At 40.9% G+C, this 25,981-nt stretch overlaps 1 protein-coding gene across 1 annotated transcript in view; it reads left to right on the top strand.

Annotated features, from left to right (window-relative positions):
* NIN (ninein) overlaps positions 1–25,981 on the top strand; it is a 158,876-nt gene that overhangs the window by 77,701 nt on the left and 55,194 nt on the right. The window contains exons 16-26 of the mRNA XM_089654855.1: positions 978–4,514; positions 9,054–9,179; positions 9,571–9,619; positions 12,154–12,369; positions 14,723–14,821; positions 16,364–16,486; positions 17,965–18,078; positions 20,286–20,432; positions 20,859–21,038; positions 22,998–23,147; positions 24,044–24,145. Of these exons, the coding sequence (XP_089510981.1) occupies positions 978–4,514; positions 9,054–9,179; positions 9,571–9,619; positions 12,154–12,369; positions 14,723–14,821; positions 16,364–16,486; positions 17,965–18,078; positions 20,286–20,432; positions 20,859–21,038; positions 22,998–23,147; positions 24,044–24,145 (4,843 nt within the window). The remainder of the gene's footprint in view (positions 1–977; positions 4,515–9,053; positions 9,180–9,570; positions 9,620–12,153; positions 12,370–14,722; positions 14,822–16,363; positions 16,487–17,964; positions 18,079–20,285; positions 20,433–20,858; positions 21,039–22,997; positions 23,148–24,043; positions 24,146–25,981) is intronic.

Raw genomic sequence — 25,981 nt, 5'->3', positions numbered from 1 at the left:
TGGAAGGCTTACATCCCAACGGCAGCTCATTCTCTTCTATGACAGACCTAAGCCCCACCTGCAGCTTCCCTACAACACATCCGTGTGCATGTGGCTTAAGAATCATCCGTTATAATACAGACATAGGGGCTTATTTACTAACGTTGGAGAGTGCAGAATTTGGTGCAGCTCTGGATAGAAACCATTCAGCTTCCAGAATTGGGTACTATGCACAGCGGCACCAGATTCTGAGTGCACCAGCTTTAGTAAATCTCCCCATTGTATGCTTTCCATTGGCAAAGATATAATATGCCATTTTTTTGTTGACTTAACCCTCCCAAAGTTTTGTGTATCCAATGTATGACAGTAGTTTTATATGGTGAACCTAAATAATTAGAAGGTTGGCTGTAAAATAGGAAACAATTGTTTGATTTGATTACATATCTGTTTTGCATAATCTCTTTGCTTTGCATAAATGATTTGGAGTGAAAAATCTGATGATCCAGTGGTTCAAATCTAATTTCTTGATTTGATTTGTGATGCATCTAATCTGCTATTTTCATACAGTTTGAAACGGCAACATACTTAAAGCAGAACTCCAACCAGAACTTTTTTTTTTTCCTGGTTTTGGATACTTGGGGAAAGGGATAAAACTTCTGTCAGTTTTTTTATGTCCTCTATCGAGGAAATTACCTCTTGCATGACAGACAGTGACATGTAGCCTCGATTTTTTTGAACGTTTTTATTGAAGCTGGTGTCCCCATTGGAAGGTGACCCTTCTAATCCTGTGCTGATGACAACTGTAGAATTTCACATTTCCCCCACAGTGTTGGGAGCAGTAGTCACTGCAAACATTTTTTTAAGTCGATCTTTCCAACTGGGATACCGAGGGCAATAAAAGTCTGTAACCCTTTCCCACTCAACCCAAAACTAGGGGAAAAGCTTGTACTGGTATTCGTTTTTTTTTTTTTACCATCTTCTGTATTGGCCACATTTAGGAAAGAAATGGAAACCGAATTTAACAGAAGAATTTTGGAAATAAAATCTCAGTTTGCACAGGATGTAGAATTAGCAGAAACAAAATACAAAGAAGACTCTACGAGTCTTAAAAGACAGTTCCAAAATGATCTTCAAGATCTTCTTGACCAACAAGCAGAAGAGAGGGCCCAGGCAGCATTTGAAAAGGAAGAACTCCTTCAAGAGCATATAGAGACACAAGAGAGATTAATGGAAAAACTTGAACAGGAGCAGCTAACTTGTTCTGAGCTTTCACAAGAAAAAGATACCTTGGAAAAATCCTACAAAGAACTGGTCAACAATCTAAATTCTGAAAAGGAACAAATGGTTGGAGAGCTGGATAGCCTGAGGGTCAGATCAAAACAAGTAGAAGATGTTCTTACCAAGAAAGTCCTTCAGCTGGAAAGTGACCTTCATGAGGAATTAACCGAAAGAGATGAACAAATGTGTCAGGCCGAGAAAGAAGTTCTTTGTCTTCAAAATATAATTGCAGAACTGGAAAGTCAACATAAATCTGAAAAAGAAAAACTTATCTCTAGACTAGCAATGTCAGAAGCACTCCATAAAGAACTTGGTGAGAAGGAAAAAAAGAAGCAATTAGAATTGATTGAAGAAATTGGTAGGCTTCAAAATACCATCAGTGATTTAAAGGCAGAGATTACATCTCTTTCAATAATTCAGGGAGAATTTGAGTTGTTGAGGAAAGAGAATTCAGAAATAAAAAATGAAGTTTCACAGCTCCAGAATAATTTGGTTCTCCTAGAGGACAAAAATCTTAGTCTTGAAAAAATACACAATGTTCAAGTGCAGACTATTAAAGAGAGAGATGAACTACTGTCCAAGCTTTCAGACCTTCAGAGGAAGTTGTATTTGGCTGAAAAGGACATAACACAAGCAAGAGAAAAAGGTGACCCGAAGAGCAAAGTAGAATTTACACAAGCTGTGAAGTCCCTGGAAATGAAATTATTAGACAAAGATGAGCAGTTCTGTCAAGCCAAGAAAGATTTTCAAGATCTTCAAGAGACACTAGAAAAACTCGAGAAGCAAACCGAACTTGAAAAAGATGAGCTGTATTCCAAATTGTCAACGGCAGAAGGACTTTATAAGGAAGTATGTAAGAGGACAGAAGAAAAGAGATCGGAGATGATGGAAGAGATAACTAGGCTTCAAAATACCATCAATGAATTAAAGGAAGAGCCTGCCTCTTTATCCAAGATTCAGACAAAATTCAAGTTTATGGAAAAAGAAAATTCAGAATTAAAAAATGCTGTGTCACAGCTTCAGAATTCGTCTGCTACTCTTGATGAGGAAAGGCATGCTTACAGAAACCTGCAAAACGTGCATGAGCAGATGGTAAAAGAAAATATTGTGTTGCAGTCCGAGATCAGTAGACTTAAGAAGAAGCTGAACTTGTCCAAAAAGGAGACTGACAAAGTTCAAGAGGCTGAAATGGCAGAAGATGGAAAACAAGTTTTAAAGTCTTTAGAAACGAAATTGAAAGATGGCAGTGAACAACTGTGCCATGCCAAGAAACATATTCAGTCTCTAAAAACAACAATAGAAAATATGAAAAAAGACCATACAGCTGATAAGCAGATCCTTCAAGCCACACTTTCAAAATCAGAGGAACGTTATAATGAACTGTATGAAAGTACAAATGCAAAAAGACAAGAAATGCTTTTAGAAATAGATAGGCTTCAAAGCACAATTGATCAACTTCAAAACGAGACTAGTTCTATCTCTAAACCATGGCAAGATTATATGCTGGTGATCAAAGAAACTGAAGAGATGAAAAAAGAGGAAGTATCTCAAATACAAGGAAACCTGGTTGAAGAAGAGGAAATAAGTGCTCTTAAGATTCTACAGAAAGTGCACGAGAAGACAGTCCAAGAGAATGTCAAGTTATTATCCGAGATCTCAAAACTTAGGAAACTTGAGACTGGTAAAGTGATGGAGGAAGATAAGCCAGCTTCAGAGCAACTGCTGCACGATTTACAGGAGAAAACTGAGCAAGTCTTCCAGGCAGAGAAAAGTGTTCAGCTTCTACGTGAGACCTTGCAAACTGTAGAGCAAGACCGTACTGTTGAGAGAGAATGTTTTAAGTCAAAACAGTTACAGTCTGAAGAGCTTTACAAAATCCTCTGTAGTGAGGCAGAGATGGGGAAAGAAGAAATATCAAGGCTTAAAGGTGCAATCAAGGAACTGGAAGACAAAGGTGCATATTTCTTGAAAATTCAAGATGAACATCAGTTGCTACAAAAAGAAAATGATGAGCTAAAGCATGCAGTTTCAGAGTTTCAAAACGCATTGATAATTGTTGATGAAGAAGGAGTTTTCAGGAACCTTCAAACTGCTCATGAGCAAACTGTTAAAGAAAACGTTAGATTGTTAACTGAAGTTTCCAAGCTTCAGAAGAAGCTTGATTTAACAGAGAGCAAAACAGAGGAAGGAAAGATTACAGATCAACTGGATAAGACAAAAATGGATGATGACCAGACTGCAAACCTACAGCCTGAGAGAAATGTAGAGTTTAAATTGACTGATGTTGCTTTTAGCGAATACAAGAAAACCTTAGACAACATTAATATGAAACTTCAAAAGAAAACTAAAGAACTTGAAGATACTACAAAAGTGTTATGTCAGCTTGAAAAAGGCTATAGGGATGTGCAGACAGAGAATGACCATCTGAAAACACAGGTGGTATCATTCCAAGATAAGCTAAATAATTTAACTTTAGAATATGACCAAGTAAAAAAGGCCATTAGCTTAGAGGAAATTGCATTGCCAGAACTAGATGATGTCCCGATTTCCATCCCTGGTTTAAAACTGTTGCTAGCTGTTGTCAAGAAAGAAAATATACACCTTCAAGAAAACTTGAAGGCCATGGAGCTTAGAAACTTAGCAGCCATAGAAAACAACAGAACTCTGTCGTCAGAAGTTTCTTGGCTGCAGAAAGAGATTCAAAACATAGAGGAGATAACAGAAGCTTCCTTGAAACTTGAGAATCTATATAATGCAACAAAGAAGGAGAATGAAGAACTGAAGTCCCTAGTTCATATTATGCAGGAGAAAATATGTATGTTTGAAAGGAGGCCAATTATTAAGTCACATTTAAGGAATAAGGGGATACAAGCAGACTCACAGGCTGAAAAGGGGGAGCAAAACCTCAAATATCAAGAACATTCCCAACAAGATAATAAGTTCTCAAAACCTTTGCCTCAAAAAGAAATGCTAGACAATGTCCGTATTTGGGAAAATGGGGTGGAGTATGATAAACATCCAGAAGAGTCTATAGGATTGGTTATACAAATGAAGAAAGGAGAAGATGTAGAGAAGTTGGGAAGCCGTTCACAAAAGACTATCAGTCTGGAGACAACTGGAGAAGATGTTCATCTTGAAAGAGATCTAGAAGAATCAAGTTCACGCCATAGGAGTCTGAAGGTGAAGACTGAGAGAAATGAGATATCTACTGTGGACAGCAAGATGAATGACGATCAAAAGATGATGGAACATTTGAGGTAATATCAGTGTTTTTACCTTCTGCTGGCATCAACTTCACCAAGAACTTTCCTTTTTCACCGCTGCTTTCTCAACATCTAGGGATGCCTAAAACTAACACTTATAACAAATGAATGGGATCATGACAATTTAACATCTAGTAGGTTTGGTTGTCCTAATATACTGCTTTCAGAGGCTTCATCTTAAAGGAGATTGTCTATTGCTTCTTTCTTTGTCTTGTAATGATTCTTGTAACATACTAGTTTTTATATTCTTTATTTTTTTTTCTCTGCCTCCAATTGCAACTAATTTTTGTTCTTTGCAAGCTGTACAGCACTGGTGGGCAGCAAAGCTATTATAAATGTATTACAGGTTTTTTTATGACCTGAAAACACAATCCTAAAATTAAAAAAAAAAAAGACTGGAAGTGGTGCCAACCACAACCAATCACGTTTGTTAAATAACATGGGCAGTATTCCTTTGGAAAAGACAAGCTATTTTCACATTAACACATACTTTCTGAAAGACTGTTTTAGAGGCGTGGTCATTGACAACAGGCTGCCGTTTAGTCACTATCTGTTTGTGGAAAATTGAAGGGAAGGTGAACCAAAGACATAAGAAAGCAGTCTGAAGAAACTGGCAGTTTTTTAGTACAGCATTTGTTTGCCGGAGGATTTTTCAGAAAAACAACATTCCTGACAAATGTCAAGCTAAAATTGATTGGCCCTTTTCTGTGGAACAGCATATTTTTTTTTTTTTTTTTTTACATATAATCCAGCCACTTTGAGGAAGGAGACTCTATTTGCAGTCTGTGTTCCCAGTGGGGAGGTTCCCCTCATTTCCTGCTGGGACAGGGAGTGATGGAATATACCACCAATGGAAACAAGACACTTCAGTAAAATGAGGTAGGGTATTAACCGCTTTCCCGCCGCCCTATAGCAGAAATACTGCTACAGGGTGGCAGGGGTGCTCAAAATCACGTGTATATATACATAATTTTGCATTTTCGCACAGGCGAGCCCTACCCGCACCACCATTGGTGGCCTCCCCTGTTGATCACCGGGTCCCGGCGGGTGATTCCCCACCCGGCACCTGGCGATTGCCGTGTATCACCGATGGGGGAGAGACCTGTATGTAAACAATACATATCTCTCCCCTGTCAGCTCCAGCACATTGCTTTGTATGGCTCTGCATAGCAGAGCCATACAAAGAAATGTGCTTACACGGTAAAGCACACAGTTAACCCTTTGATCGCCCCAGAAGTTAACCCCTTCCTGCCCAGTTTCATTTTGTACAGTGTCAGTGCTTTTTATTAGCACTGATTAATGTCACTGGGGATGTCAGTGACCGTCAGTCCCCCCCCCCTCCCCCCGTGTCAGAATGCCCGCTGCAGTTCCACTATAAGTTGTTGATCGCCACCTTTACTAGTATATACAAAAATTCCAGTATATATAACCACCATTTGTAGATGCTAGAACGTTCATGTAAACCAATTAATTTACATGTATTGGTATTTTTTTTCTGTTTAGCAAAGGCATGTAGCAGAATACATTTTGGCCTAAATTTATAATGAAATTTGATTTTTAATTTTTTTTTACTGGACATGTTTAATAGCAAAAAGTCAATTTATTTTTTTTCTCAAAATTGTTGGTCTTTTTTTTTTTTTTTTTTTTATAGCGCAAAAAAATAAAAAAAAGTAGAGGCGATCAAATACCACGGAAAGAAAGCTCTATTTGTGGGGGGGGGGGGAAAAGGACATACATTTAATTTTGGTGCAGCGTTGCATGACTGTGCAATTGTCAGTTAAAGTAACGCAGCTCCGTACCGCAAAAAATGGCCTGCTCAGGAAGGGGGTAAATCCTCTGGAGGGCAAGTGGTTAAGGTAACAACCTCTTTCAGGTTATTAATATGGTCTGTCTTCTGTCAAAGTGCCAATCACTCCTCTCAAGAAATATCCTGTTGTGGAAAGAAAATTAGGTGAAATCTCTCCAACAGGCGTTCACAGATAGCAATTTAAAACTTAAAGTATTTTATTTTTCTCAATCTATCCAAATATTTAAAAATACATTTGATTGGAGCTGGACTTTTTGAGCTGGAATTTTTGATTAAAATTAATAATTGTACGTATATACATTTCTGTTCCCCGGAAGTATTGGTTCAGCCAAAAAAATAGATACTATGTGTGACTACTTTGTCCAAGGAATCGGCCAAAATTCTGGTGATCTCTTATCCATGAATGGCCAAAGCAACAGATTCAGTCTGTCACATCACAATTTGATGCCAGAAAACCACCATATGTGGCGGCCTTCCCTAAAACTATCACTTCAAAAATGAAATGAATTGTATTAAGCGCCGTGCTGCCCACTAATGCTGTAGAAATGGTGTTTGGCTTTCTCTTCTTGTCTGTTGAATCCTATGGCAAGCTTACTAATAAATTCTGCTTTGTAATTATGCTATTGCGATTTACTTATTTTATTGATAAATATGCAAACTATTATTTTTTTTCATCTGTTTTTTATGCAATGCAGTTGCTGTGTAATGGGTTTTAAAGTGTTACCAAGCCCAGGACTATATCTGGTCTCTCACAGTACACAGAACATGGAAATGCAATTATTTTAGTAAATATAAACTGCTAAATTACCTTTTCTCATAAGCAGTTGGAGCAGTCTTGTGACTTCTATCAATGTCCAGCAGAGCACTGGTTAAAGCTTGTAGGAGGCGGTTTCATTTTGCTCTTGGAGGATGCAGAACTCCTGCCCTCTGTCTGGATAGTGCTGATTGTCCCTGTGCTGATCACATGCTCTATCCCGAGAAAATAAAAAAAACTCTTTAGCAATACACAACAAACTGAGCATGTTCACGAGTTATGTCTCAGGCAATAAGAGGGGGGCACTGAAAGAAGGGGAGGATCAGAGAAGTCAGGATCAAACCGCTTTTTTACACAATGTGGAGGATTAACCTCTACATGGAACTTAGGTTCCACAGTGAGTATAACAAGAATGCTTTACTGCATATACAGAATGATTTTTCTGCTATGGGTTTAGTAACGCTTTAAAAAAATTTTACACATGCAACCACTCAACAAGCAAGTGCTATAAAAGATGCTGCAAGCAGAACTGAATAGCATATTTTATGGAGACATGGGCTACTGTCAAATATGCTATGTCCAGGGCCTAATTTAATTTTGGGAATAATAAACACATGGCTATAGGCAAAGAGGTAAATTTTCCCTGCATGCCTATTGGTACATATTTTCCCATTATCAGGAAGAACAGCCATCTTTTATATATGGCCACTTACATGATATGATGTTATTCTAAGGGGGGAAACGTTGTATGCCTACAGTTATGAAAATCTGGGCTTGGCTATGTCAATAATGGTAGAAGACGAAGGTAGTCCTTCCAAAATATAAACTAGGCTTTAGGAGTATAGATGTAACATGATTTTTTGGGCTTTGTTACTAAATTTTGAAGGCACCAATAGACAGGAGATGACATTTTACCTGATATAAATGTTTGCGGATACCTGACCTTTCCATCTCAGAGTTTGCTGGATGTCGAACATTGTGGCTGTACCAGCTTTCAGTCTTCTGGGACGGGTTTCCACAAGATTTTGGAATATTTGTGCCCATTCAGCCAAAAGAACCTTTGTGAGCAAATATAATGATTTTGGAACGAAAGACCTTGCTCACAATCGGTGTTCCAAAAGATGTCCGATATGCTGGAGGTCAGGGCTTTGTGCAGGTCATTCCACCAAAACTCATCAAAACCATGTCTTTTATGGAGATGGATTTGTACACGGGGACACAATCATATTGAAACAAACAAGGGCCTTCCCCAGTGTCTTTGAATGCAGTAGTATTAACAACACCCTTCCCTGGGGATACCTGAACTCAAAATTTGGTGGGGGGTCCACTGTTGGCAGGTCAGGTGTCCACAAACTCTTGGCACATAATGTACTCGAAATTTCTTTGGTAAGGTCGAAAGTAACTTTTGATGTGACTTCAAGTTTTAGTTTCTAAAATGTAGTTATCAAATGCAGAAATGTATAGATTACCTATTAGAGGTAGAATAAAGCTAGTCATACACTGAGCAAATTTTGGCTGATTTCTAACGAACTAGTTGAATTTCAGCCAGTGGGTGACCCGATTTGGCACCACTCAGCTTCACACCCTTGAAGGAGCTGGGTGGGAAAATTGATGGTTGAACATCCAATCGGATGTAGGCACTGTTTGCGTATTCTGACAGCTGTTTTTTCCATCTGCACTGTTTTGCATGGATGGAGTAATTGAACAAAATCTGAACATGTATGGCCAGCAGTAATATAACTGCATTTACTGTCTTCCCTGATTAACAACTTCAGAGATGAATTATTGGCTGCACAGATCAGGTATCCACAAACTTTGGCCGTACTGTATGGTGTCATTGCATCATAATGTGGCGAGTTCTGACATTTGACAATGAAAGGTGCAGGGCAGGTATCCTTGGCATCAACAAAACTTTCAAGATAGAAGGTGCATCATTTTTATTCTAGGCCGTAAAATATTTTCTCTTTTCTAGAGCTGAGAATATAACTTTAAAGGAAGAAAATGTAGAACTTAATGGACAAGTTTCAGCTCTAAAAGAGGAAGAAGAAAGCTCTAACCAAAAAATGTCTGAACTTCTCAATGCTTGCGAGGAGATGTGGTAAGTTATTCTTGGTAGTAGTAAGTAGCTGTTCCCCTTATTTCTTATCTGTCGCATTTCATATGTCCATCAAACAAAAAATTACAAGTGCTGGTGCTGCCTACAGAAGGGAACAGTGTGATGCGTGTTTCAGCGCACCACACTGCTTACATTTTTTTCTTCCTTTTAACTTTTAAGTGTTTCGTAATGTTGCTGCATTTTAAGTGTTGCGTAGTGTCGCTGCACCTAAAACATTCCTTGCTAATCTTTACTACTTTACCCACAAAAAACGATTGAATACACTTGACTTTTAGGATTTATGTTGCCATTTTGGGTCGTGCAATTAAAATTCATCCTTTTAAATCATTCTTTAAATTGCTGTTATCTTGATGATTTAATTTTTGTTTGGCAGGGTGAATCTAGAGACCATTCAGAATGAAAAATTTGCACTGGAAAAGATGGTGAGTAGAATAGTTGGTCAGTTCAGTTAGGTTATATGAATATATTTGAGAAACTATAGTATTTGTTTCCCATTAGGCCCAAACAAAGATTATTCATGTAGACTTCTTATTGTTACCAACAGATCCTCATTAACCTCCTGACATGTCACAATATACAATCATAACATTAGATTTTAGAAAAATTCCACATTTTAGCATTAAAAGCAGACCTTTGAGTTTAAGCAGAGTAATGTTGCCTAAGCTGCAGTGACGTCTGCTGAAGGAAGAAGGGAGCATTCCTAAAGGTGGAAATACACGATTAGAAAATCGATCAGTCATCCGATGGGCGAGAGGCGTTCATTCGTTGGTTGAAATCGTGGCCCACATTAACCAATCTAAAAAAAAATCGTTCATTGGGCAATACGTAGTGTTGACGTCTTCCGTACAAGTGGAAGTGATGCGGTGTGCGTGTGACCTTGTAGCCACGCCCTTCCGGCCAGAACGCGCGATATATACAATTATTAACAGCAATGAGTATAATATCGTTTATTACATTGTCTATATACATAAATAGTGATACATAAAATATAATCTGCAGAATTCCGGTTTCATTATCTCATTAGGCCAATCTACTTTTAACATTTGGATTTTTCGTTCATGTTTACCAAGATTCCTTGGACATAAACATCCGGGTCATCTTCTGTTTCCGCTCATATGTGGTAGCGCTTAATAAATTTTTTTCGTACGACCGTCATACCGCCGCATAGAAAATCGGTCGTTCGTATGCGAAACGACAACATTTTTCACTGTTGTGCAACCGGATTTTTTTCATTCACTATACCGTTATCGGTTAAAACATCCTGCTCATCAACTGAAAGAAAATCAATCGATCAGTGGTTCCGTGAAATTTTTCGGACGATTTTCTTATCGTGTGTACGGGGCATTAGTCTCCTCTTCACCAGTGGTCAGATGGGTTCATTGTAACATTCATGATTGTTTATTTACCTTTGGTCTTCCTTGGGCTTAAACATACACTAACCTTTTTTCTTTTTTTTTTCTTTTTTTATTACACTGCAACTTAGTGCAGGTCTATCAGATGGATTTGTTAAGAGGCATGTGCGTTGTATCCTAAATGGCTGTGAATTGGGAACCCAATAAAAATAATGTACAACATGTCCATAGATCATGGTCATGGGATATCTAGTAGTTGTTTGTTGTATTCAACTAGACTTGTTCTGTAATGTTTTGCAGCTTATCCAAGCCGCTTCCGTTCTAATGAGCATGTCTGAACCACATGTGCAGTGCACATAGAGGGATATCATTACATGCAGACATAGGTTGGAAATTCAGTAAAACAAATGCCTTTCTGGTGGTATGGCCTCTTTTAAAAAGTTCTGTTCCCGATTCAAACATCTCTGCTGCCAGTTTTGGTAGCTTTACCGACACATGCAGCAGATTCAAGTGGTTCTTAATAGTGCTAATTTTACAAAGTTTTGGATGCACTACATTCAAAATGAATTATGTCCTGCCTGTAGATAAAAAAGAAAAAAAACTGGAGGTAATTAAGAATCTGTGAGGTGGCGTACAGAGATGGGCAGTGCCTGTCTCTGTATGCTGTGTTGCAGAGAGGCATGTCTGGTGCTGCTACATCCTCCTCTTCTTGCTTGTCACCGGTCATCAAGAACACTGTCCGTTTCACAGCCAACAAGCTGACAGTGGATGGAGCCTGATGGAGACCCCCATCAGGTCAGCTCTCTCCCCTTGTGTTTGACAACAGGCAGTAGGCAGATTCCTTAGCAAATAGCAGGCTATCTATTGGCTATGGATCCGCCCACTGCCTGCTGTCAGTCACAAGGAGCGTGGACTAAACTTAATATCTGAACCCGTATCAGGATCTGTCCAGACAGCTGAGAATAGATGTTCATATAAACCAGCCATTCTCATCCAGGATTCATTGTAGCCCTAGAGTTCCTCCATACCTTGCTATTGAGCAGTAGCTAACTGAACTCTCTTTGATGCTGCTTGCATACATCCAGGGCCAATACCACCTGGCAGAGCGAGATGCATGATATCCATGATCATTTTAGCTGTTAGGGTGGCATTCTGACCACCACTGTAATGGGGGCATTCTTTGTACTGGCCAACAATGGAAAATTCATTTTTCCCACTGATACCAAATGAATTGGTTTTGGCAGGGGTTCACTGAAACCTAAAAATGTCAAGGTTGCCGCCCTCTGGAGTAAAAACGTTGAGAAAGATTGGTATAGATACTCCAATCTCCGAGAGCATCTGCATGTGGCACTTGCAGGTTTTCAGGCGAGACATAATTCTGTAGCTGCCCTGACATTTGTCATACAGAGCCACGAAGGACTTGTGGAGAGAGTCATGGACACTCTTATGAATCCTCAGTCTGTTCTTTGTTCATGGTTGCTGTTTTTCTATTTTCAGTTCAGGGATATAAAGAGAATCATCCTTTTCATGTACATCTCACGTCATGAGATTTTATACTTTAATTGTATTATGACTAAATATAGACTTTAATTACCTTTAACCAGGTAACCGAATTAACATCCAGGAATGAACAGCTGGTTTCAGAAAACGAGGAACTGTTCTTGAAGAACTCAAAGAATCAAGAGAACCTCCAAGATCTGAACTGCAGGCTCATGATGTTTCTCAAGCAGAAAGATCGCAAGGATTCTGCTAAAGGCCTGGAAGAGTGGCAAAGGGAAAAGTGTCAAATGAAAGAGGAGATTGAAAGCTACAGGGCAAAGGTATAAAATAAAACTATGTAGTCAATTGAGAGCATGAAACCTCCACTGTGGAAAGGATTCTTTGTTGTAAAGGTGTTTATATTTAGTGTTTAGTAACACTTTAAAGATAATTTAGTGCGTTTTTCAGGTTTGCATTGTAGTGTGCTGTGTATGGTGCAGGTACACATTTGTTGGCAGACAATTTTAATATGAGCTGCCTTTATTCAATGTACATTATCCAAGCCATGGTGGCTAAGTGCTTAGGACTTACACCTGGCAGCACTGGGGTCCTCCGTTCACATTCCGTCCAGGACACTATGTGTAGTTTGCATGCTTTTGTTTGCTTGTGAGGGTTTACGGTGTGTACTTTGGTCTCCTCCCACATTCCAAAGTCATGCTGGTAGGGTAATTGGCTCCTAAAAATTGGTCCCAGTATGATATTCTACGGTGTGTGCCCAAAATGGCTGCCTCCCCTTCTATCTGCCCCCAACACCATTTGATAAATGCTTTGAATTTCCAGGGAGAACACTATGGAAATATAAAATAGTGTAGCACTACTCCTGTAGGAGCCGCAGGAATACTGTCTAGGTTTCCCACAATCTTTGCCCTGAAGCCAGGACCATAGGTTTATTCAATGACCAGTCTAGAGGTGTCGGGTTTTTTTTTTTTGAGAACTTGGATAGCATTGAGGGAGTTAAGTGGGATACTCCATAAACAAGAACTATGTACACTTGAAGACTTGGGTATTCTTCAGGATAAGCTATAATAAAGTCTGTGCTTGAAACAAACAGCAGCCTTCAGCTTTAAGGTAGTAGTAGCAGAGTCCCTTCAAGTAGGAGATTAAGTGGACAAAGCTCTTCAGGACACCAGCTGGTGTGTCCCCTTTAAGTAGACCCACAGCTGACTCCCTAGCACCGGAAGGGTTTTAGAAGGAAAAAGTCTCCAAGGTCCTTTCAGAGGTGTCTTTACTTACAAGGCCCAAGGATATCTGGTTACCTTCCTCCATGATACCAGACCAGATCTTCAGTAGACAGCCCCTTAGTCTGCTCTCAGCAGAACCCGGGGCTCTGTATTCAGGTACTCAGGTCACCCATCTGAGGCCTACGACAGCAGATGCAGCAGCATTGCCTGAGAGGGCAACATGCCCCCTCCAGGTTGGACTGATCAAGGATAGACCCCAAGCTTGGTGTGCTCACTGAATATATACAGTGTCCCAGCATTCCATCAGAGCCTGTCTTTCTGGGATAGGCCGGGGCAGTATCAATATTTATGCTGCTATCTGCATAGCTCCACAACTATCATCCAGAAAGTTCTATGGCTTTGTGGGTGCAGAGGGAGCTATCAGGCTGGCAGCAGCTGAACGCACTGAGCAAACGTGACTACTAGAATGCAGCTATGCTTTTACTGAACAACAATTACAACCACACTAACTACAGTGTGGCAGCTAGCACCTACCTAGGAGGGTGCTACTACATTTCCAACCTTTCAAACCGCTCCGTTTCCGCCACCCCCCTCTGCCAATCCCTCCACTGGCTTCCGAATGCGCAACGGATCAAATTCAAAATCCTAACACTGACTTACAAAGCCATCCACCACACTGCCCCGAACTACATCACTGACCTAATATCCAAGTACTACCCAGCACGCACTCTCCGCTCCTCACAAGACCTCCTCTCTAGTTCCCTGGTCTCCTCCTCCCATGCCCGCCTCCAGGACTTCTCCAGGGTGTCACCCATCCTCTGGAACTACCTGCCCCAACCCATCAGACTATCACCTACTCTCCTCTCCTTTAGGTGCACCCTGAAAACCCATCTCTTCAGGGAAGCCTACCCCACCCCCTGCTAACTTGCTGACCTCCTCCACTCTTCCTAGCACTCCATCCCCCACAGCTATCTTCTCCTGTGCCACCATCCCCTCCCTCCTAGAGTGTAAGCTCGAAAGAGCAGGGCCCTCAATCCCCTCATGTTTTGCATTGTATTGTTGTTATTCTGTCACATGTTCTGTCCCCCTTTGTAATGTACAGCGCTGAGCGAACTATCGGCGCTTTATAAATACTGAATAATAATAATTAAAAGTGAAAAATACACAGTAATAAAGTGTGAAGTAGCTCTTAAAATACATGCCTAAGAGATAGCAGCTCTGATCTTGTACTCCTCTGATTTTGTCTGTACTAAAGTCTGGCCTACTCACAACTTTGGGGACACTCCCTGCCTACTCGTTGTCCCTCTGTCCAGCCACACCACCCTTAATAGCTACTGTAACGTCTTGTATAGGGATGTAAATAGTCGAAGTTTCAGGTATCTAGCCAGTAGAGGTGGTGGCACAGATACAAATGTTGTTATACTTACAAAGGCCATAACCTTTCCTTTTCCAGATTTTGAATTCTGAGCAAGAGTTGTCACAGATCAAAGTACGCCATCGTTTCTTGGAGCAGGAGAACACTCTTCTGAGGCAAGAGATAGAGACAAAGGAGGTGAGACCATGTTAACTTTAAACCTGTTTTTTTTTTTTCTGGTGTGTCTGTAGTAAAGTCTGCACTACCCACAACTGTGGTGACACTCCCTGCCTACTCAACGTCCCTCTGTCCAGTCTTGCTGGTAGACTGTTTAAAGATCCTTAAGCTGGCCATACACTAGTAGCAGGGGCGTCCCTAGGGTTGGTGTCACCCGGTGTGGTAACACTTGGTGTCACCCCTCCGATGAACCCTGCAGGCTGGATCGAATCTGCGGATTGAGCATAATGGATCGCAGTCCGAACCATTATGCTCCCCATACCTATACGGGGTTAACTGATCTCTCCACGAGATCCACGAAAAGGAAAGTTTTTTTTTTTAAAGCAAGCCGATGATCCCCGCAAGATGGATCGGATCTGCGGATTGGGGAGCATAATGGATCGAACTCAGATTCATTATGCTCAATCCACAGATCCGATCCATCTTGCAGGGATTGTTGGCTTGCTTTAAAACTTTCCTTTTCGTGGAGCTCGTGGAGCAGCCCCCCGGTGCCTAGAGATGCCACTGACTAGTAGATGTCAAAACGAATAATTATGGGAAAAATCTCATGTGTACATTCAATGACATGACCAGGAGCAGACTGACAACTCATGGGGCAATGGGGGATCTTGGGGCCCCTGTGTCCTTGCCCAAATTCAAGCCTATGAAAAAGGAACCAGGGGCATCTCATGGGGCCCCCTACTGACCCCGGGCCCTCGTGCAGTGCCCGAGTTTCCAAATGGTCAGTCCGCCCCTGGACATGATGAATGTCGTTGGAGAGTACTAAATAAAAGCTTCAAACTTTCAATTTTGGAGTGGATTAATTGTCCCAAAAGAAAACCACATACACTTGTAGAATTTTGTTCGCTATTAATTTTTCATCCTGCTATTTCAAACTATCTCATCACTGCGGTCCAAAGTGAAGGTTGATTTGACTTAGCCAATGATTAGAATATTGACCAAACATTCTTAAAACTAAGATTTTCTAACAATTCTTCTAGTGTATCGTCTGCTTTAGCACTTACTACTATAATGTAGTACAACTTCCTGCCTCATTTCTTATATTCAGAAATGCACTTCTCTCCAGTCCAGTTGTGGGCTGACAACATTCAGTCCACAAAAATGCTGTCTTTTCCTAAACTACTCAGCCACTCCCACTCTCTGATCTCAACAACCTACTGTAAAGGCTGATCGTTCTGTAGTCCAAATTAAGAACTAGGAGGCTTGATTGAGGTAACGCAGGAAGTGCAGACAGGGCAGCTTGGAATTTCAATTTGGAACCAGATCAACTTCTCCAACTGATATAGTAAATGCTTTTAATGGTTTATTTACCACACCAAAAAGGAGCAAATAGGTGAACATCATTGTTGGGGTTTACATACGGTACACTTTAAGTATCCCCCATGGGGATTAAATCCATTCGTTCAATAACTAATTTTCATATAGTTTACTGTTTTCAATACTCCTTTCCCATGTTCATTAAAAGCCAGCTCATTCTGAAAGTGCCATTTATTCCTTCCACAGCTTGCAAAATGCTCTGAGATCACAGACTTGAAGAATGAAATTTCACTCATGAAGAATAAAAATGACAAGCTGTTGAAAGAGGTGGAAACACTGGGGGAGGAGCTTGGTAGTTGCGTGGCAAAGGTAAAATTGATAGAGAATAAGCCGTTTTATAAGCCGCATATCTAAATGAGGCATTGTATCACTTTAGGTTGGGGAAATGAAAGTAGAGGCATTACCTACAGCAATAATGCAGGCTAGGAATGCAGATTTCTTTACCACCCTTACGAGATCCTAAAGCCTTCATATAACAATGTTTTTTTTGGAACATTGCTGTGTATATAGGTCATATGCGTTTTAGTGACCAGAATGGGCACTCTCATTGGACAGTGAAATCAAAGTTGACACTTCTTACTAAATGAACCTAAATTAGGGCACAAATGGCATTTCTGTCTAATAAAACAAAGTTTTGTGTTTAAGCAATACCCTTTATTGGTAAACTTAAGTTATTAAAGATGCCAATATTTTGTGATAACTTAGATCCCTTCTTCAGGTTTTGGGCAATTCTCACATGTGAAGCCTAAAGAAGGGATCTAAGTTGTCCAAGAAGCTTACACCTTTAATGCCCTTTATTGGTCAATCTAAAGAGGACCCCCCCCACTTCCACTTTCTTTACTCTGGCATGTTTGCAGATAGAAACATAAAACAGTGCGCACATGCCTAGCACGTTATCTTTGGACACTTTATTGAAATATATTACAAAGGTCATACTCACAAACCAAGTGACCTTGAAAGCATGTAATGCATAAAGCACACAGTAAAGACTGCTCTCCACCTTCAAGTAGAGACAAAATGGCAGGACCATCTGACACGTTTCAGGCACCTATTCCCCTTCTTCAGAGCTAGGCTAGTGTCTCTATATTTGCAGATAGGCCAGAGGGCTCTGCCTGGCCTCTGGGTCCAATCAGAGCCATGCAGTTCATGTTGGCTTGGGGGGGGGGGGTTTCCCCATGCATGTGCAGGCACACCAAGGGATCTTCCGAGACCTAAAGCCCCGTGGAACATCAGTGCATGTGCAAAACAAGGGTGGGAGGATTGAGGCAAAGCAAACCTCATTCTCTCTTAAACAGAAAAGTTAACAAATGGCTACTCAAAAAGGAGAAAGCAGGGGAAAGGAAGTGTATATATGTTTCTATCTAGCTAACAGTAAATGGCTTAAAACAAGCATAGATCTTTACTCCGACAAAAAAAGTTAACAAAAAAACAAACAAAAACCACTAACCCCATCCCCACAAAAAAATGGGCAGACTCAATGGACCACTCAGTGTTTTTCTGCCATCGCTTATCCATATTTAGGGTCAAGGTCCATTTAAAGTTATTACTTAAAGCAGAACTGCCGGGCTGGGTGAGAACAGTGCTGGATCCCTGGGCTGTTAAGTGTCGTAATATTAAGTCAGCAGCTACAGTATGGGTGGATCCATTTATAAATAGGCTACTAAGTGGTGCCATTGCCTAAATATTGCAGGCCTATCAATCTACTCTAAACACGGCCAGTACTGATTTTGTATATTAAATGAATACCAGTCATTTTTTTTATATTGTTTGGTCCAATGCTTCCACAGTCTGCCAAGGTTGGCTACCTCGAAAATAAGATTGCAAACCTAAAACAAGAACAGAAGACTTGGGAACAGCAGTCAAACACCTTAAGATCGCAACTTACAACATCTCAGGAAAAGGTAAAATAAATCACCATCTGGCTTCATTTGTAATTTAATTGTGCATAGTACTGAAGGAGTAGAAGCATTATTTCAAGGTTTTGTTCTTTTCAACCTAATATTGGTCCTGGTGACCTTTTGTCTGTGAAACCGAGAGAGTAAATCCAAAATTTCAGAGCAGTCATTAGAGAAGTAAAGTGAAGGGCAATCTTTCATTGAGGACCAGGGGCGGACTGACAACTCATGGGGCCCCCGGGCAATAGGGGATCATGGGGCCCCTGTGTCCTTGCCCAAACTCAAAAAAGCCTGTGAAAAAGGTACCAGGGGTATCTCATGGGGCCCCCTACTGACCCCGGGCCCTCGGGCAGTGCCCGAGTTTCCAAATGGTCAGTCCTCCCCTGGACATGACGAATGTCGTTGGAGAGTACTAAATGAAAGCTTTAAACTTTCAATTTTGGAGTGGATTAATTTTCCCAAAAGAAAACCACATACACTTGTAGAATTTTGTTCGCAATTAATTTTTCAGTCATTGGTCAGTCCGCCCCTGTTGAGGACAGAAGTTCTAATGACCTGAGATTTCTTCTCACTTTCTGTTACATCCTCAGGAAAGGAGGTGAATGTAAAACTTTAACTGTAAAGTTTTATATGAATGTAAAAGCCTTTTCAACTCTATTTCAAAAAGATAGTTAAAAAAAAAACCACAATCAAAGTGCGTGTGTGTAAAATTTCTGATGAAGTATTCAGACCCCTTCACTTTTCTAATTTTATGTTGCAGCCTGATACTAAAGTTGTTTGTATTAATTTTTTTTACTCAATCTATACTCTGTACCCCACAATGGCAAATTGAAAACAGAATTTTAGAAATGTTTGCCGTATGAAAAAGGAAAAACTGAAATATAACATTGGCATAAGTATTCAGACCTTTTGCAACAACACTTGAAAATTTAGCTCAGGTGCCTCCCATTTCTCTTGGTCGTTGCCGAGATGGTTCTTTACCTTGACTGGAGTCCACCTGCGGTAAATTAAACTGGATGTAATTTGGAAAGGCACACACCTTTCTTTAAAAAAAAAAAAAAAAACTCACAGCTAACAATGCATACTGTATCAAAAGCCATGAGGTAAAAGGAACTTGCCTGCAGAGCTCAGAGACAGGATTATTGCAAGCCACGGATCTGGGGAAGGCTACAAAAAAAAAATTGCTGCACTGAAGGTTACCAAAAGCACAGTGGCCTCCATAATTCTCAAATGGAAAATGTTTGGCACAACCAGGACTCTTCCAAAAGCTGGCTGCCCATCCAAACTGAGCAATGGGGTAGAGAAAGGCCTTAGTAAGAGAGGTGACCAGAACCTGATGGTTACTCCAACTGAGCTCCAGAGATCCTGTGTGGAGATGGGACAAAGTTGCAGAAGGACAACCATCACTGCAGCCCTTCACTGATCTGGGCTTCATGGCAGAGTGGTTATACGGAAGCCTCTCCTCAGTGAAAAACACATGAAAGTCTGCTTGAAATTTGCAAGAGCTCTGCAGGCAGTTCCTTTGACCTCATGGTCTTTGCCTTTCTGAATTATGTCCAATTGAATGTACCACAAGTGGACTCCAATCAAGGTGTAGAAACATCTGCAATGATCAAGAGAAATATTTTTCAGTTTCTTTTTCATACAATAGCAAACATTTCTAGAATTCTGTTTTCACTTTGTCATTATGGGGTACTGCATGTAGATGAATGAGAAAAAAATGAATTGAAACCACTGTAGTATCAGACTGCAACATAACAATATTCAAAAAAGTAAAGGGTGTCTGAATACTTTATGAATGGTGTGTATGTATGTATGTGTGTGTATGTATGTATTTATTTGTGTGTGTATATGTGTGTGTGTGTATATGTGTAATATATATATTTTCAATTCAACCTTGTGCCACCCATGTAATGCATATGTGTGACTGCACAGAAGGTGGGTTTTAACACCCACATGCTGTACATATGTGTCCATGGACAGTTAAGGTTTCTGTGCTAAGCATGCGCTCTTGAAATCTGGTCATGATCAGGAGCCAGCGGAACATGCTCCCGATCATGTGACCACTCTGACAAGCAGAGGTCACATGATCGGGAAATCCACCCTGCCCCCTAGAGCAGGAAAACTCCTTTAAAACTATGCCAGGGCTGGGTGGGAAGATGTTAAAATTATTTCCTTTCATAATGCAATTTTTTTTTTTTTTTAAACTTCAGATCCAGAACCTGGAAGAGAGTTTGCAGAATGTCAATCTTCAGATGTCTCGCATCAAGTCTGATCTTCGTGTTGCGCAGCAAGAAAAAGAATCTCTAAAACAGGAAGTGATGTCATTGCACAAACAGCTACAAAATGCTAATGCAAAGGTGATGGTTATATGTTCAGCACATCTAAATTTACGTTTGTATTTGAGCTTATAGTTGTATTTAAAGCTGAACAGTGGTCAATTACATTAAAATATATTGTTCAAAAACAACTTTGTAAATCCAGCTATCACCTTGTAAAAGTATCAGCGGCACCCACTACAGGCTGCTTTTAGAAAACAGGAGGTGGATACAATAGGCAAAGGGGTGGGGTGAAGACATAAGACACACCTGGAAGGGTGTTGTATACGGAATATTCTTGGCTGCTGTAGCTCTGCAAGAGGGGAAAGATCAGAGACATGGGCATTGAAACCAGTGGTAGGGGGTCTCCTTTTTTTCTACATGGTGATTTTTTTTTTTTTCACTTAAAGATCATGTATGTTTGTTGTAGTGCACTATTTTCCATGTAAATGATTTCCTTCTCTCCAGAAACAGGTCTTGGAAATGGCCATACAATCCTCAGGGCTACAGAACCAGCAGAAAAAGCAGTACTGGGACGACTTGGAGCAACTGATGGAACAGGAACAGCAGCTTTTGCGACAGGAGAATGAACGACTGCAGAGGGAAGTGCACAATACCAAGTCTGACCTGGCACAAACCAGAGAGAAGGTAATGTGGGAAGTGTACAATGAAAACTGGCCTTCTGAATTTAGTGGTGTGAGAGACCAATGTGGACCGATGTTCCCGTTGGAAGTGTGTACTTGTCATAAAGAGTACATGAAGATTTTCAGTTTTCTTAAAGCTTTGTGCTTGGAAGCTACAGCATAGCCTTTCCTGCACAGAGGAAAGGTAGGGGGTTTAGTTTTTAGTAGCGCCAATGAAGGGTGATGCAAGAGGAGATTCTTGCTTATTGCCATAGCCCTTAGTCTGTGCCTAGAACTTTTCTCAACTACCAGGCCATGGCCTGCTGCCAATCCACAGCCTTGGTTCACCCGTGACCTCCATCCTGCTGCAGATGCCCTAACCTACCACAGTACCTCCCAGTTCCCTGGTTGCCCCCCATACCCCATTAAGTACCTCCCAGCCCCTCCCACAGTGCCACTCAGACTACTACATAGCCTCCAATAGTGTCCCAAATGTCCAGCAGTGCCTACAGGCTGTTGCAGTGCCCTGCAGTCAACCCACAGTGCCCCAAAAAGTCCCCAGCCTCCTAGAGAGACCCCAGCCCCTCCCAGAAACCTCATATCCTACAGGGCCACCAAGCCTGCTGCAGTGTCCCCTAATCCCCTCCAGAGCTCCCATTGCTCCCCACAGTGACACACATCCAGAGTCTTCCAGTATTTCAATACATATTTTACATTCCCATACTTCTGTGTGTGTTTTTTTTTTTTTGTTTGTGTTTTTAAATATTGGGGCATTGAAGGTTTTATGTGGCGTGGGTCTTGAGAAGGTTGAGAACCACTGGTCTAGAATAAACACTGGGACAGACGCAAAGATGTAGACCATAGTAAAAAAAAAAGGCTATGAATAGAAAAGGAGCTCCACTTATCAAAGACCAGGAAATTAACGTGGAATAAAGAAGAGTGGGCATGCTGGTCTTATAAAAAACCTGGATTGGCTGTGCCCAGTTTCCACTGCTCATAAGATGTCCATGCCTTCACCTAATGATTATACATGTGAAGGGCATGCCAGGCACAGATCTCCATTATTGCATTTGTGCATAGCAGTCAGTTAGTGTTTGGCTTGGTGGTAGGTCATGCTTGATTGCAAATATAAAAAATTACCATAAATAGAATCTGTGGTAGCTTGGGAGCTATCCATTTGTGTGTGTTTACCAATTGCTGCCCCTATACTTCTCACAGTGTGCTTGTGAAAATTCGTTGGTTTAAAGATATTTGTTTTTGAACCAATGAGCCAAAAAAAAAATCTAACATCTTGTTTTTACTTTAACTTCTTGGTCCAGAGCTTACGCAAATATGCAGCTGGGCCTTGGCGACAAGGGGCTGCATATTTGCATACCCAATGTAAACAAAAAGCACCAAGAGCACACTCCTGGCACATTTATTGGCTCCTCCGACAAGTAGCGATCGGGAGCTTTCCACTCATGTGACAGCAAAATCACTGCGATCACATGACCCTAATCTCTGCCCCGCCTCCCAAACCCATTAAAAGGCCAGGAGGCATTGGTGCCCAAGGCTTAAAGTGCAGCTTCAGCCAAAATGTTTTGGATAGTGAAGAGGGATTAGAACACCTGTCAAGTTTTTATTGCGGTCTATGCCCCCATTAGGGATATTCACCCTCTCTATTTGTTTTGATCAACGTTCTCTTCAAGAGTGAAATAAAATTTTGAGTTGTCATCAGAAAAGAAATAGGAAAACTTCCACCACTAAGGACACTAGTTCTGGTGACAACCCAGGGATTTCCTCTCATTTCCTGTTGTAGCTACGGGACAGGAAAATCTTCCCAGTGGGAAATGGGTGGCAAAAAAGCCTCACAGTGGTTATAATGCTCCCTTACTCTATCCAAAATGGGGGGGGGATTGTGTTGGGCTTTAGTTCTACTTTAAAATGTATATTGTTTCCCCGATGTCACAGGTCTCAATGTTTTTTTCCATTGATGTGGTTGTAGGTGCGGCAGCTTGAATCTACTGTAATCTCTCTGAAACACCAAAAACAGGGGAACCAGTCAAGCCTGGTGAAAGCCTTAGAACAGGAGAAGTCCAGCTTGAGAAGAGAGTGTGACCAGCTACAGCTAGAGCTAACCTCTGCAAACAGGAAGGTCTGTTCTCCTCTTACAGATTGCCTGCAATAAAGAATGTGGGGATAATTGATCAAAACTGGAGCAGACAGAGTTTGGGGCATCTGAGCATGGTAGCCAATCGGCTTGTTCAGTTAAGCTTTGAATATGAAAGATAGAAGCTGGTTACCATGCACAACTGCCTCTAATTCCTGCTACTCCACCATATTATTGATCTAATAAGTAAACCGCATTTCCCTCACACTTTTGGAGGTATTATGAGGAATGGTAGGTACAGGGTTATGTCATTACTTTGGAATTCACATAGGACTGGATGAAAATGTCTGTGCTGTTCTTTGCAACCTAATTCCAGTTACGATCCTTCCAGTGTTGGTTAGTAAATGGGATTTAGAATAAGGTCCTGTTGTGTTTTTGTGATCAGCTCACCAAAAATCAACTTCCTTTTTATGTAATCCATGGTTAACAGTAGCAAAGGATTAGTCTTCGTGCACATTTCTGTATATTTGTTACATTATCTGAACTTGTTCACGTCAAACTCCAGGAAACAAATATGTTTTAAAATCTGCGATAAGAGAAATGCAGACAGAAGGAGAGAGCAGAGTGAAGGGAGATAACTCAGTCTGATTCTTCTCCCCTTACTGTCCAGTCACAGACTGGGGGAGAGAGAAGACCTGTAAGTGTTTAACTTAGCTGTGTAAAATATGATGGGGCAGTTGTGCTGAAGTTGATCAATTATTCAACTTCTGTACAATGTAAGTGCTCATACATTGATCGAAATTTGGCTAGTTAAGCAGGAACAGGCCGAATTTTGATCCATTTTAGCTGCTTTAGCTATGCCTGTTAAATAAGCTCATTAGTTGGCGGAGTCATGTCCACTCCTTGCTTGTAACCTAAGGAAACCTCATTCTGCATTTCAGATTAGTCAGCTGAGCACACTCGAAAGAGAAATGGAAACTTTGAAAATGGAGAATGAAGGTTTACGGAAAAATCAGGGGAAATTTGATGATCATCTCGTGCAAGTAAGTGGATAAAACATCTGATTTATTATCTATAAATTGTCATCTAATCTCTGAGGGTCATGTTTGAGGATTTTCCCTTAGATGAATCCGATGTAGCAATGGTTAAATCACATGTGGAAGGTGTAGGAAAGAATGTTTTGTAATGTCTTATACATATGAGTTTCATCTTGCATAAGAGCATGGTGTACAGCAATTTTTACAGACCCTTTAAGCAGTCTTATTGAAGCCTTTAAATACAACATGCAGCTCCAGTTTGAGTATCTGGAGCTCTTGCCTTTGTCCCCATTCCAACGATCACCCAGCATTGCTCTGCCTTTCTCCCAAAAACATTCATGACAGTTCCTCTTCTTAGTGTAGGAGTGATTGATGTGCAGGGCCAAGCTGTTGGACCAAAAAAAAAAAAAAAAGCTTTGGATGGTGTTCTGTTTTTAACAAGGAATTCCAACCTTTGCAGGTAGAGCAGTCTCCACTCTTTAGGGAAGACTTTCCACAGGACTTTGGAATGTGTTTGTAGGAATTTGTGCCTATTCGGCCAAAAGAACATTGGTGAGTTTAAGCACTGATGTTGGATGAGAAGACGTGATCACAATCGGGATTGCGATTCATCCCCCATTGTTCAGTAGGGTTGAGGTCGGGGCTTTGTGAAGGTCATTCCAGTTCCTCCACACCAAACTCCTCAAACCATGTCTTCATGGAGTTGGCTTTGCACACAGGGGCACAGTCATCCTGGAACATAAATGGACCTTCCCCTACCATAACTTTGGAAGTGGAAAATTGTCTAAAATGTATTTCTATATCATTGGGGAGTTATCATATGACAGCTGCAGAGATTGTTGTACTGCGTATGTTTTATGTTTCACATATGAAATGTTTTATTTTGTGTCTCCCTGTTCTGTGCCTTCCCTGTGTATAGACCTCAGGAAATCTCAGAGATGGGTGCAGTTCTGATTCTGAGATAGATGGTAAAGTTTTATCAATGCTCTTCTTGTAACACACTGCATGCCCATGCGTCTGTGTTGTTCATCCTTTCCATATTCCATTCTTATGAAGTCACAAGACTCAGCATTTACCTAGATCATGTCTAGCATGCCATTGTGTTACTTCTGTCCCACAGCATTTGAAATTATAGGATTTTTGTAAGCGCTTTCCTAAGTTGATAGCTTACTTTCAGCTTAGGAGACCTGTTACACCTTTCAGGGGATACTATTGATGACTAAAGCTAGTAATAAGTTGTTTGAATTCCCGCTGGTTCCTGATGAACTGGTCAAGAATTCGTGGTCCTGTCAGCACCCCCCAACCAACATTCATCGAACTGAATAATCGAAAGGGACAGCTTGGAGATTGTCGGCCAAGCATTGGCTGCATCTGAGGGGCTGTTTGGGTATTCTAACAGCCACCTGTGCCGGGTGTCAGAATTCAAAAGCTGCAGCAGGAAATCCCTCCACTTGTCATATAGCATGGAGAGGGTAATCCATTTTATTATCCTACAGGCTGTGTGTAGCTAGCCTTATTCAGAGTTACCACACTTAGTGACTTGGACATGAGACAAGTAGGGGATGCAATTGCTAACCTCTAAGGCCCCTTTCAGATGGGCATTCCAATCAGGTCCACCTGTAAGTTCCTCAGGTGGACCTGGTTGGATGGTTCATTCATCCCTATGGTCAGACAGGTGTAAACTGACACCTACCTCTCTGTGTTAAATCAGGCCACACAAAAAAAAAAAAAAAAAGCAGAGGACTTTGTCCTCCATTTACCTTGAGTGGATTGGAGTGTAAACGGACAGAATGGGCTTTGCCTGTGTCCGTTCTGCAGATACTGAGTAGACAGGGATGTGTC

The sequence above is a fragment of the Staurois parvus genome, unplaced genomic scaffold, assembly GCF_062004578.1.
Source record: "Staurois parvus isolate SC_StPar_1 unplaced genomic scaffold, SC_StPar_1.0 ptg000811l, whole genome shotgun sequence".
NCBI lineage: Eukaryota > Metazoa > Chordata > Amphibia > Anura > Ranidae > Staurois > Staurois parvus.
This window is presented reverse-complemented; position numbering and strand designations above follow the sequence as displayed.